This window comes from Schistocerca americana, chromosome 4 (genome assembly GCF_021461395.2).
Source record: "Schistocerca americana isolate TAMUIC-IGC-003095 chromosome 4, iqSchAmer2.1, whole genome shotgun sequence".
NCBI classification, from domain to species: Eukaryota; Metazoa; Arthropoda; class Insecta; order Orthoptera; family Acrididae; genus Schistocerca; species Schistocerca americana.
In genome coordinates, this window is record NC_060122.1 from 203,633,808 (window position 1) to 203,647,331 (window position 13,524).

The following is a 13,524-nucleotide window of genomic DNA, read 5'->3' on the forward strand; positions in this document are numbered from 1 at the left end:
CAATGTTCAAAATATTATATAATAAAAATTTATTTGCAACTGATGACAATTTTATTGTTAAAAGTATATAGTAAATTTGCCGAAAATTACCGTCATGGATGAGATAGTTAAAAAGAAATAATACTAAGCTTTTATTTCATATCTCTTACCATAGAAAAACAGCGATAATAGTTATATTTGAAGACGCCAGCCAAAAATGATTAACAACCTAGCATTTTACGAGTCCTGTGATCCTGTTCTTAGTAGAAGTTGTACGCTTGAATATACCCCGCGGAAACATACACAACCATATTTTTTTTGTCGTCAGTCTACTGTGACTGGTTTGATGCGGCCCGCCACGAATTCCTTTCCTGTGCTAACCTCTTCATCTCAGAGTAGCACTTGCAACCTACGTCCTCAATTATTTGCTTGACGTATTCCAATCTCTGTCTTCCTCCACAGTTTTTACCCTCTACAGCTCCCTCCAGTACCATGGAAGTCCTTCCCCTCATGTCTTGGCAGATGTCCTATTATCCTGTCCCTTCTCCTTATCAGTGTTTTCCACATATTCCTTTCCTCTCCGATTCTGCGTAGAACCTCATTCCTTACGTTATCAGTCCACCTAATTTTCAAAATTCCTCTATAGCACCACATCTCAAATGCTTCGATTCTCTTCTGTTCCGGTTTTCCCACAGTCCATGTTTCACTACCATACAATGCTGTGTAAGTAGGCTGTTTAGGTTTTTTTATTGGTAACGCCACCTCTGTATGAAAATCACTGGCTGTGCTGTGTGCAGTCTGTGGCTGCTTTGCATTGTTGTAATACTCGCCATTGTAGTGTTGGGCAGCGGCAGCTGGATGTGAACAGCGCGTAGCGTTGCGCAGTTGGAGGTGAGCCGCCAGCAGTGGTGGATGTGGAGAGAGAGATGGCGGAGTTTTGAAATTTGTCATGAACTGCTATATTTATATATGATGATATCAAGGTAAATACATTGTTTGTTCTCTATTAATATCTTTCATTTGCTAACTATCCCTATCAGTAGTTAGTGCCTTCCATAGTTTGAATCTTTTATTTAGCTGGCAGTAGTGGCGCTCGCTGTATTGCAGTAGCTTGAGCAGCGAAGATTTTTGTGAGGTAAGTGATTTGTGAAAGGTATAGTTTAATGTTAGTCAGGGCCATTCTTTTGTAGGGAATTTTGAAAGTCAGATTGCGTTGCGCTAACAAAATATTGTGTGTCAGTTTAAGGACAGTCATGTATAATTGTTCAAAGGGGACGTTTCATAGCTGTACTCCAGACGTACATCCTCAGAAACTTCTTCCTCAAATTAAGGCCGGTATTTGATATTAGTAGACTTCTCTTGGCCAGAAATGCCTTTTTTGCCATAGCAAGTCTGCTTTTGATGTCCTCCTTGCTCCGTCCGTCATTGGTTATTTTACTGCCTAGGTAGCAGAATTCCTTAACTTCATTGACTTCGTGACCATCAGTCCTGATGTTAAGTTTCTCGCTGTTCTCATTTCTACTACTTCTCATTACCTTCGTCTTTCTCCGATTTACTCTCAAACCATACTGTGTACTCATTAGACTGTTCATTCCGTTCAGCAGATCATTTAATTCTTCTTCACTTTCACTCAGGATAGCAATGTCATCAGCGAATCGTATGATTGATATCCTTTCACCTTGTATTTTAATTCCACTCCTGAACCTTTCTTTTATTTCCATCATTGCTTCCTCGATGTACAGATTGAAGAGTAGGGGCGAAAGGCTACAGCCTTGTCTTACACCCTTCTTAACACGAGCACTTCGTTCTTGATCGTCCACTCTTATTATTCCCTCTTGGTTGTTGTACATATTGTATATGACCCGTCTCTCCCTATAGCTTACCCCTACTTTTTTCAGAATCTCTAACAGCTTGCACCATTTTATATTGTCGAACGCTTTTTCCAGGTCGACAAATCCTATGAAAGTGTCTTGTTTTTCTTTAGCCTTGCTTCCATTATTAGAATTGCCTCTCTCGTCCCTTTACTTTTCCTAAAGCCAAACTGATCGTCACCTAGCGCATTCTCAATTTTCTTTTCCATTCTTCTGTATATTATTCTTGTAAGCAGCTTCGATGCATGAGCTGTTAAGCTGATTGTGCGATAATTCTCCCACTTGTCAGCTCTTGCCGTTTTCGGAATTGTGTGGATGATGCTTTTCCGAAAGTCAGATGGTATATCGCCAGACTCATATATTCTATACACCAACGTGAATAGTCGTTTCGTTGCCACTTCCCCCAACGATTTTAGAAATTGGTGGAATGTTATCTATCCCTTCTGCCTTATTTGACCGTAAGTCCTCCAAAGCTCTTTTCAATTCCGATTCTAATACTGGATCCCCTATCTCTTCTAAATCGACTGCTATTTCTTCTTCTATCACATCAGACAAATCTTCACCCTCATAGAGGCTTTCAATGTATTCTTTCCACCTATCTGCTCTCTCCTCTGCATTTAACAGTGGAATTCCCGTTGCACTCTTAATGTTACCACCGTTGCTTTTAATGTCACCAAAGGTTGTTTTGACTTTCCTGTATGCTGAGTCTGTCCTTCCGACAATCATATCTTTTTCGATGTCTTCACATTTTTCCTGCAGCCATGTCGTTTTAGCTTCCCTGCACTTCCTATTTATTTCATTCCTCAGCGACTTGTATTTCTGTATTCCTGATTTTCCCTGAACATGTTTGTACTTCCTCCTTTCACCAATCAACTGAAATATTTCTTCTGTTACCCATGGTTTCTTCGCAGCTACCTTCTTTGTACCTATGTTTTCCTTCCCAACTTCTGTGATGGCCCTTTTTAGAGATGTCCATTCCTCTTCAACTGTACTGCCTACTGCGCTATTCCTTACTGCTGTATCTATAGCGTTAGAGAACTTAAAATGTGTCTCGTCATTCCTTAGTACTTCCGTATCCCACTTCTTTGCGTATTGATTCTTCCTGACTAATGTCTTGAACTTCAGCCTACTCTTCATCACTACTATATTGTGATCTGAGTCTATATCTGCTCCTGGATACGCCTTACAATCCAGTATCTGATTTCGGAATCTCTGTCTGACCATGATGTAATCTAATTGAAATCTTCCCGTATCTCCCGGCCTTTTCCAAGTATACCTCCTCCTCTTGTGATTCTTGAACAGGGTATTCGCTATTACTAGCTGAAACTTGTTACAGAACTCAATTATTCTTTCTCCTCTTTCATTCCTTGTCCCAAGCCCATAGTCTCCTGTAACCTTTTCTTCTACTCCTTCCCCTACAACTGCATTCCAGTCGCCCATGACTATTAGATTTTCGTCCCCCTTTACATACTGCATTACCCTTTCAATATCCTCATACACTTTCTCTATCTGTTCATCTTCAGCTTGCGACGTCGGCATGTATACCTGAACTATCGTTGTCGGTGTTGGTCTGCTGTCGAGTCTGATTAGAACAACCCAGTCACTGAACTGTTCACAGTAACACACCCTCTGCCCTACCTTCCTATTCGTAACGAATCCTACACCTGTTATACCATTTTCTGCTGCTGTTGATATTACCCAATACTCATCTGACCAGAAATCCTTGTCTTCCTCCCTCTTCACTTCACTGACCCCTACTATATCAAGATCGAGCCTTTGCATTTCCCTTTTCAGATTTTCTAGTTTCCCTACCACGTTCAAACTTTTGACATTCCACGCCCCGACTCGTAGAACGTTATCCTTTCGTTGGTTATTCAATCTTTTTCTCATGGTAACCTCCCCTTGGCAGTCCCCTCCCGGAGATCCGAATGGGGGACTATTCCGGAATCTTTTGCCAATGTAGAGATCATCATGACACTTCTTCAATTATAGGCCACATGTCCTGTGGATACACGTTACGTGACTTTAACGCAGTGGTTTCCATTGCCTTCTGCATCCTCATGTCGTTGATCATTGCTGATTCTTCCGCCTTTAGGGGCAATTTCCCACCCCTAGGACAAGAGAGTGCCCTGAACCTCTATCCGCTCCTCCGTCCTCTTTGACAAGGCCGTTGGCAGAATGAGGCTGACTTATGCCGGAAGTCTTCGGCCGCCAATGCTGATTATTTATCAAAATTTAAGCAGTGGCGGGGATCGAACCCGGGACCGAAGACGTTTTGATTATGACTCAAAGACGCTACCCCTAGACCACACAACCATAGAATCTTACAAAAGGAACGAAAAATGACAGTATGGTCTGTCTGAAACAGTAACAACCTGGACAGCTTACCTGGTCGCGGCGGCTGCTGCGGCAGTGTGCACGCTGGCTGTGAGGTTACCGGGACACCCCTCCACGGACGTCGGCAGCGGCGGGTACCTGACGCTTCCGGTGGCTGTGGCGTGTTGCGCGCCGGTTATGAGGATCGCCACGACGGTCATGCCGCAAAGGCTGCCCACGATGGCTCCCTGAGGACAGACACTGCCGTCACAGCTGAACGCGAATCCACGTCGACAGGTACTCTGCACTCCACTCAGTGAGGATGGTACGGCTATCTCCGAGTTTGTTTTCCTTTAATTTAACAGAGTATTGTGTATCTCTAGGACATGTCCGACAGGACAACAATTGATATGTACGAGCGCGACGCCTCCATTACATGTGTGTCAGTGCGGATGCACAAATAGCGTTAGAATACCTGCGGGAATCAGGAATTTGTCAGTAGGAGGTGTAATGGACGCTGGAAGGTGCGAAAATGGTGAGAATTTGTGTTCAAATGGCTCTGAGCACTATGGGACTTAACATCTGAGGTAATCAGTCCCCTAGAACTTAGAAATAATTAAACCTAACCAACCGAAGGACATCACACACATCCATGCTCGAGGCAGGAGAATTTATGTCTCGGTGGCCCAGATTATTAAAGCAATCGTTCTAAAGGAGGTTCGAGTCCAGCTCCAACACAAATTTGCAACTTTCGCAACTGTAATACGACAGTGCCCTGTGTGGTTTCCCATCCACTCTTTTCCCTTTCTTCCCACTTCCTCTATTTCGGAAAAATAGTTGTTTTATACCAATATAAGAAGTTAAGGGGAGGAATCACTTCGTGTGTAACGAATGAATTGCAGGAGAACTAAAATACAATTATCTATGAGCTCCTCCCCAGAGCGAAGGAAATACTTTTTAACACTACAACACAAGGCCTCACATTTTACAGTCGCCTGATTCGAAGAGTTTTAAACAATTGTTTGTAATTATATTCACTTACATGTTTCGTCAATAATTAGTGTTTATTGTTCCGGCGTTACATCACGCGCAGGCTCGTCAGCACGGAACGTTACAGCAGAGAGGGCCCTGAGACTACGTTAGCCAGTAGTACGCTGACTAGGACGACACCACGACAGCAGCGGCATCTACATGAAAAGAATAGAAGCGCCGCGCCGCGCCGCCTACCCGCGGGGTTGACTTGGCCACTCAATGGTATCGACCATCGTAAACCACCACTGTTGATACCTAATGTAGTTCGTAGTTAGTATTTCCCTGCGACCTGAACTTCCACCGTCAGAGGGTGGGACGGGACTTCAAGTCCCACCGTCACACCTTCAATGTGCACTCCAGTGATGTTTTATTTTATTTTATTTATTTATTTATTGTTCCGTGGGACCAAATTAAGGAGAAGTCATGGAACGAGTCAATACATGAAATTATAACACGATATTAGAAACAGATAAAACGAAATATAAAAAAAACATATTCAGGTGACAAGTCGTAAGTTTAAATGAAGAAAATCAACAATGTAGCACTGGAATTTGCTTAATTTTTTAGCTCTTCCAGAAGCTCCTCGACAGAATAGAAGGAGTGAGCCATGAGGAAACTCTTCAGTTTAGACTTAAAAGAGTTTGGGCTACTGCTAAGATTTTTGAGTTCTTGTGGTAGCTTATTGAAAATGGATGCAGCAGAATACTGCACTCCTTTCTGCACAAGAGTCAAGGAAGTGCATTCTACATGCACATTTGATTTCTGCCTAGTATTAACTGAGTGAAAGCTGCTAACTCTTGGAAATAGGCTAATATTGCTAACAACAAACAACATTAAAGAAAATACATACTGTGAGGGCAATGTCAGAATTCCCAGATTTTTGAATAGGGGTCGACAAGAGGTTCTCGGACTTACACCACATATAGCTCGAACAGCCCGTTTTTGAGCCAAAAATACCCTTTTTGAATCAGAAGATTTACCCCAAAAAATAATACCATACGACATAAGCGTATGAAAATATTCGAAGTAGACTACTTTTCGTGTTGAAGTGTCACTTACTTCAGATACTGTTCTAATGGTAAATAAAGCAGCATTTAGCTTCTGAACAAGATCCTGGACATGGGCTTTCCACAACAGCTTACTATCTATCCGAACGCCTAGGAACTTGAACTGTTCCGTCTCACTTATAATATGCCTATTCTGTCCGATCAAAATATCGGTTCTTGTTGAATTGTGAGTTAGAAACTGTTAAAACTGAGTCTTCTGTGATTTAGCGTCAAATTATTTTCCACAAGCCACGAACTTATTTCATGAACTACATTATTTGTTACTGTTTCAATATCACACACAAGATCCTTCACTGTCAAGCTGGTGTCATCAGCAAACAGAAATATTTTTGAATCACCTGTAATACTGGAAGGCATATCATTTATATAAATAAGAAACAGCAGTGGCCCCAGCACCGACCCTTGGGGAACACCCCACTTAACAATGCCCCATTGGGACTGAATATCACTACCATTCTCAATATTGCGGAGAATTACCCTCTGCTTTCTGTTCTTAAAGTAAGAGGTGAACCAATTGTAAGCTACTCCCCTTACTCCATAATGGTCCAACTTCTGCAGTAATATTTTGTGGTCAACACAGTCAATAACCTTCGTTAAATCAAAGAAAACACCTAGCGTTCGCAACCTTTTATTTAATCCGTCCAAAACCTCACAGAGAAAAGAGAATATAGCATTTTCAGTTGTTAAACCATTTCTAAAACCAAACTGAACATTTGACAGCAAATTATGTGAATTTAAATGCTCCAGTAACCTTGTATATACAACCTTCTCGATAACTTTAGCAAACACCGATGGCATAGAAATAGGTCTAAAATTGTCAACGTTGTCGATGTCTCCCTTTTTATAAAGTGGCTTCACTACCGAGTACTTTAATCGGTCAGGAAACCGACCACTCCTAAAGGGAAAGTTACAGATATGGCTGAGAACTGGGCTAACATACATAGAACAATACTTCAGTATTCTGCTAGATACCCCGTTATATCCATGAGAGTTCTTGGTCTTTAGTGATTTAATTATTAACTCAATCTCCCTCTCGTCAGTATCATGAAGGAACATTTCAGGTAACAGTCTCGGAACACTTTTTTCTACGAGCGCTATGTGATTCCCTGTTGGGACTAGGTTTCTATTTAGTTCACCTGCTATATTCAGAAAGTGATTATTAAATACTGTACATATATGCGACTTATCAGTAACACGGACATTCCCACTACGCACTGATTCTATATCCTCGACCTGTCTCTGCAGACCAGCAACTTCCTTTACGACTGACCATATGGTTTTAATTTTATTCTGAGACTTAGCTATTCTATCTGCATACCACATACTTTTTGCCTTCCTAATAAAATTTTTAAGCACCTTACAATACTGTTTGTAATGGGCTGCTACATTTAGATTTTGACTGTTTCTAACGTTTTGATATAATTGCCACTTTGTTCTACAAGATATTCTTATCCCTCTAGTCAGCCACCCAGGCTGCCTGTTTGTGCTAGTACCCTGTTTTAAACGTTCTAACGGAAAGCAACTTTCAAAGAGCATGAGAAAAGTCTTGAGAAATGCATTATATTTATCGTCTACTGTATCAGCGCTATAAACATCTTGCCACTCTTGTTCCTTTATAAGGTTTACAAAGGTCTCTACAGCAACTGGATCAGCTTTCCTGAACAGCTGATGACTATATTTAACACGTGTTGCAGCACAAAAATCTTTTAAAGTTAAAATTTGTGCATCATGATCTGAAAGGCCATTCACCTTTTTGCTAACACAATGCCCTTCTAGCAATGAGGAATGAACAAAAATGTTGTCTATGGTTGTTCTGCTGTTCCCTTGCACTCTCGTTGGAAAGAATACGGTTTGCATAAGATTATATGAATTAAAGAGGTCTACCAGCATCCTCTTCCTTGCACAATCACTTATACAATTAGTATTGAAGTCACCACATATAACTTACTTTTTGTATTTCCTATAAAGTGAACCAAGAACCTCCTCTAGCTTTAGCAAAAATGTTGTGAAATCAGAGTCTGGGCAACTATAAATAACAACAGTTAGATGTTTAGCTCCGTTAAATTTAACCACACCTGCACAACATTCAAACACCTTTTCAGTGGAGTACTTTGAAACATCAATTGACTCAAATGGGATGCCGTTTTTCACATACATGGCTACTCCCCCACACCGCAAAGAGCTCCTCGAAAAGCTGCCAGCCAACCTGTATCCTGGTAAAGGAAGCCTCTGAATTATCTCCTTATTTAAGAAGTGTTCAGATATACCAATGATTTCAGAGTCAACATCTATAAGCAGTTCACTAACTTTAATACCTTGTATATTTTGATGAAATATACTAATTCCCTCATTACTCGGATACCTAAGCTTTGTCAAAAGTGATTCCCTTGTTAGAGAGACTTCCCTTAAGCAGGAATACCTATCAGCTGACTTCAATCTAAAAAGGGTGCAGCTCTAACACCCACTACTGAAGGAATTTTCCCATGAGTGATCCCACCAACCCCACCTATGCTGTCACCTATAAGCTTTGCCAACCTCCCCTTCCCATACCTGTTGAGGTGCAGGCCATGTCTTTGGAATGACATCAACGTCGAACGGAACATACTATCCAGCAAGACAGAAGACCGAGAGCCACCGGTGAAGCTTTATTTCAACCTAAAAAAAAAGGGCCGCGAGGGGAAATGGACTACGAGCCGTCATACAAACGCTACAGCAGTGGGATAGGAACTGTTTTGTTTAAGTATTGTCATTTTAACTTACTATAATAAACTCCATCAATACGATTTGTTTGAGTTGTCCAGCGATCCGAGATAACAGCTTCCTAGGCACCCTATATTAGACGAGTGGGCAGGATACTGCATTCATGAAAACGTAATATGACGCTAGAAGAACAAGTAAATGCCGTGTGGCTAGGGCCTCCCGTCGGATAGACTGTTCGCCTGGTGCAAGTCTTTAGAGTTGACACCACTTCGGCGACTTGCCTGTTGATGGGGATGAAATGGTAAGGCCTACACAACACCCTGTCCCTGAGCGGAGAAAATCTCCGACCCAGCAGGGAATCGAACCCGGTCCGTTAGGTAGGACATTCCATCGCCCTGCCACTCAGTTACCAGAGCTAGAAATAATTATACGAAATGTTTGTAGCAAACATGATGGCAATGTTGGTAAAATTCTGTTGTGTACAGCTTCATACACAACCGCAAGGAGAGGTGGGCTACAGAGTGGGGCATTAACTGTCATCATAGGAGAGCTGGACAGGAGCATAAATGATTAGCGAACATATTAACACAGTAAACAGAAGATTTACTTAACTTGTATTTTTCCAAGTGTATAAAGACTCGTTACAAATAATTCGGCAAGAAACAGTGCAGCTATCGCAATGTCCACACGTGACAGAGTCTCTGTACTTAGCACGGACGATGGTATCATTGCGAAGAGGCTCCAGCTACGAGTGGCAATGATACCATGCGAGTGCATTTTGTTCAGTTGCTTCATTGTTATTCGCTCCTGATTATTACACGATTTCAACGCTACGTCAGTCATTAGCCAGATTAAATTTTGCCCATTTTTTATCTGGCGACCGTAATTATTCTGCATTCTAAATTTATTCAACCACTTAATTATTCACAGTTATTGCTATCTACAGTGAATCAATTTATTATTATTTTTGTATTTCGATCGTTGTTCAACTTGAGCAAATCCATGTGCGGTAACTGTCAGGGTGTAACTACCTCTATTCATTCGTTACACATTGTTCTTCCGAATTGTTCCCTTGTTTCTATTGATTGCGCAACATTAAGTACACGTCGCACAAAAGCTTTTACACACCGAAGAATATAGGTGCATTGTCACTTCAAGTGTAGTATGAACAATTTTCTTGCAAGCAAAGCATCTAAACCGAATACAACTGTGGAGAGACTGGAATACGTCACTGTGCTGTTCGGCACTAAGGAATATACCGGATGCCAAAGATCTGAAACGTGGTATAAACAGTACAGAACATAGCAAAGAACAAATCACAGTAGTAGAAAGAAAATAGCCGAACTTATAGGCAACCAGTAGAACCTCAACGTAGTTTTCTTTATTCCGATAAATTAGTATTGTCTGAATCGAAGGAGATGTTTACCCGTTTGTGTTGTAGTCGTATTTATCTTCCTCTGCTGGCTTTCTGTTCGGGTGGATGAAATTCTTCAGAATGTCCCACAGATTCCATCCAGGAACATTTATAATACGCTCCTGGAAATTGAAATAAGAACACCGTGAATTCATTGTCCCAGGAAGGGGAAACTTTATTGACACATTCCTGGGGTCAGATACATCACATGATCACGCTGACAGAACCACAGGCACATAGACACAGGCAACAGAGCATGCACAATGTCGGCACTAGTACAGTGTATATCCACCTTCCGCAGCAATGCAGGCTGCTATTCTCCCATGGAGACGATCGTAGAGATGCTGGATGTAGTCCTGTGGAACGGCTTGCCATGCCATATCCACCTGGCGCCTCAGTTGGACCAGCGTTCGTGCTGGACGTGCAGACCGCGTGAGACGACACTTCATCCAGTCCCAAACATGCTCAATGGGGGACAGATCCGGAGATCTTGCTGGCCAGGGTAGTTGACTTACACCTTCTAGAGCACGTTGGGTGGCACGGGATACATGCGGACGTGCATTGTCCTGTTGGAACAGCAAGTTCCCTTGCCGGTCTAGGAATGGTAGAACGATGGATTCGATGACGGTTTGGATGTACCGTGCACTATTCAGTGTCCCCTCGACGATCACCAGTGGTGTACGGCCAGTGTAGGAGATCGCTCCCCACACCATGATGCCGGGTGTTGGCCCTGTGTGCCTCAGTCGTATGCAGTCCTGATTGTGGCGCTCACCTGCACGGCGCCAAACACGCATACGACCATCATTGGCACCGAGGCAGAAGCGACACTCATCGCTGAAGACGACACGTCTCCATTCGTCCCTCCATTCACGCCTGTCGCGACACCACTGGAGGCGGGCTGCACGATGTTGGGGCGTGAGCGGAAGACGGCCTAACGGTGTGCGGGACCGTAGCCCAGCTTCATGGAGACGGTTGCGAATGGTCCTCGCCGATACCCCAGGAGCAACAGTGTCCCTAATTTGCTGGGAAGTGGCGGTGCGGTCCCCTACGGCACTGCGTAGGATCCTACGGTCTTGGCGTGCATCCGTGCGTCGCTGCGGTCCAGTCCCAGGTCGACGGGCACGTGCACCTTCCGCCGACCACTGGCGACAACATCGATGTACTGTGGAGACCTCACGCCACACGTGTTGAGCAATTCGGCGGTACGTCCACCCGGCCTCCCGTATGCCCACTATACGCCCTGGCTCAAAGTCCGTCAACTGCATATACGGTTCACGTCCACGCTGTCGCGGCATGCTACCAGTGTTAAAGACTGCGATGGAGCTCCGTATGCCACGGCAAACTGGCTGACACTGACGGCGGCGGTGCACAAATGCTGCGCAGCTAGCGCCATTCGACGGCCAACACCGCGGTTCCTGGTGTGTCCGCTGTGCCGTGCGTGTGATCATTGCTTGTACAGCCCTCTCGCAGTGTCCGGAGCAAGTATGGTGGGTCTGACACACCGGTGTCAATGTGTTCTTTTTTCCATTTCCAGGAGTGTAGTTTAGGTGCCACATCATGGGGTTAGCTTCTCGGTGAAAGGCGTTAGTGTCTGCATGAAAATCATCTGCGGAGTGTGTGTTAGCTATGTTTTCGATGCTCAGATCTGTTAGCTGCGTGCAAGGCGTCTGGCAGTCGGTGGCTGACGGGGTGGGGTGGCTGGGGTGGGAAGTTGAGAAACATTCAACGTTCGAGAAAGGAGAACAATCTGCGCTTGACTACATACGCCTGGAGATGATCCTCACTCGAAAGCAAAAATGTTCCATTTACATAGCTTAAAATAGAATGCCCTTGCAAATTTTTTCGGAGGTGTGTGGTAGACCACTAGCGTAACGATTAGCAACGGGAGGTTTACAATGATCACCATAATAAAAAAATGTTAACAGAATGTCGCTTTAAGGAGAAAAGCATTATTCTGATAATACACGAACCCCGGAGACAGTGTCACATAAATAAGAGAAAACATTGTCCCACAACATCTCGAAATAATACAGAGGACTAAGGTTTTTTGCACGTCTTGCTTACAAATGGACTTGTCCATCTTTTCGATATTATTAGGGAAGATAATCTGATTGCCGTTACGATATCGTTAGTGTGACAATGTTCACAGATTCAAACAGTTAATTAACAGGAGTCAGCAAGTGTGATGAAAAAAATTAATAGTGATAACCCTTGAATAATTAGAAAAGTGATATCCCAAATGTCGCTAAAGATTTCCTCAATCGGAGAGCATAAAATTTATTTCGCAATATACACTCCTGGAAATGGAAAAAAGAACACATTGACACCGGTGTGTCAGACCCACCATACTTGCTCCGGACACTGCGAGAGGGCTGTACAAGCAATGATCCCACGCACGGCACAGCGGACACACCAGGAACCGCGGTGTTGGCCGTCGAATGGCGCTAGCTGCGCAGCATTTGTGCACCGCCGCCGTCAGTGTCAGCCAGTTTGCCGTGGCATACGGAGCTCCATCGCAGTCTTTAACACTGGTAGCATGCCGCGACAGCGTGGACGTGAACCGTATGTGCAGTTGACGGACTTTGAGCGAGGGCGTATAGTGGGCATGCGGGAGGCCGGGTGGACGTACCGCCGAATTGCTCAACACGTGGGGCGTGAGGTCTCCACAGTACATCGATGTTGTCGCCAGTGGTCGGCGGAAGGTGCACGTGCCCGTCGACCTGGGACCGGACCGCAGCGACGCACGGATGCACGCCAAGACCGTAGGATCCTACGCAGTGCCGTAGGGGACCGCACCGCCACTTCCCAGCAAATTAGGGACACTGTTGCTCCTGGGGTATCGGCGAGGACCATTCGCAACCGTCTCCATGAAGCTGGGCTACGGTCCCGCACACCGTTAGGCCGTCTTCCGCTCACGCCCCAACATCGTGCAGCCCGCCTCCAGTGGTGTCGCGACAAGCGTGAATGGAGGGACGAATGGAGACGTGTCGCCTTCAGCGATGAGAGTCGCTTCTGCCTTGGTGCCAATGATGGTCGTATGCGTGTTTGGCGCCGTGCAGGTGAGCGCCACAATCAGGACTGCATACGACTGAGGCACACAGGGCCAACACCCGGCATCATGGTGTGGGGAGCGATCTCCTACACT

General features: G+C 44.2%; 1 protein-coding gene across 1 annotated transcript in view; it reads right to left on the bottom strand.

Annotated features, from left to right (window-relative positions):
* LOC124613349 (sodium-coupled monocarboxylate transporter 1-like) overlaps positions 1-13,524 on the bottom strand; it is a 119,163-nt gene that overhangs the window by 8,689 nt on the left and 96,950 nt on the right. Inside the window, exons 9-10 of the mRNA XM_047142045.1 lie at positions 10,392-10,501; positions 4,239-4,517 (exon numbers count right to left, since the gene is read on the bottom strand). Of these exons, the coding sequence (XP_046998001.1) occupies positions 4,239-4,517; positions 10,392-10,501 (389 nt within the window). The remainder of the gene's footprint in view (positions 1-4,238; positions 4,518-10,391; positions 10,502-13,524) is intronic.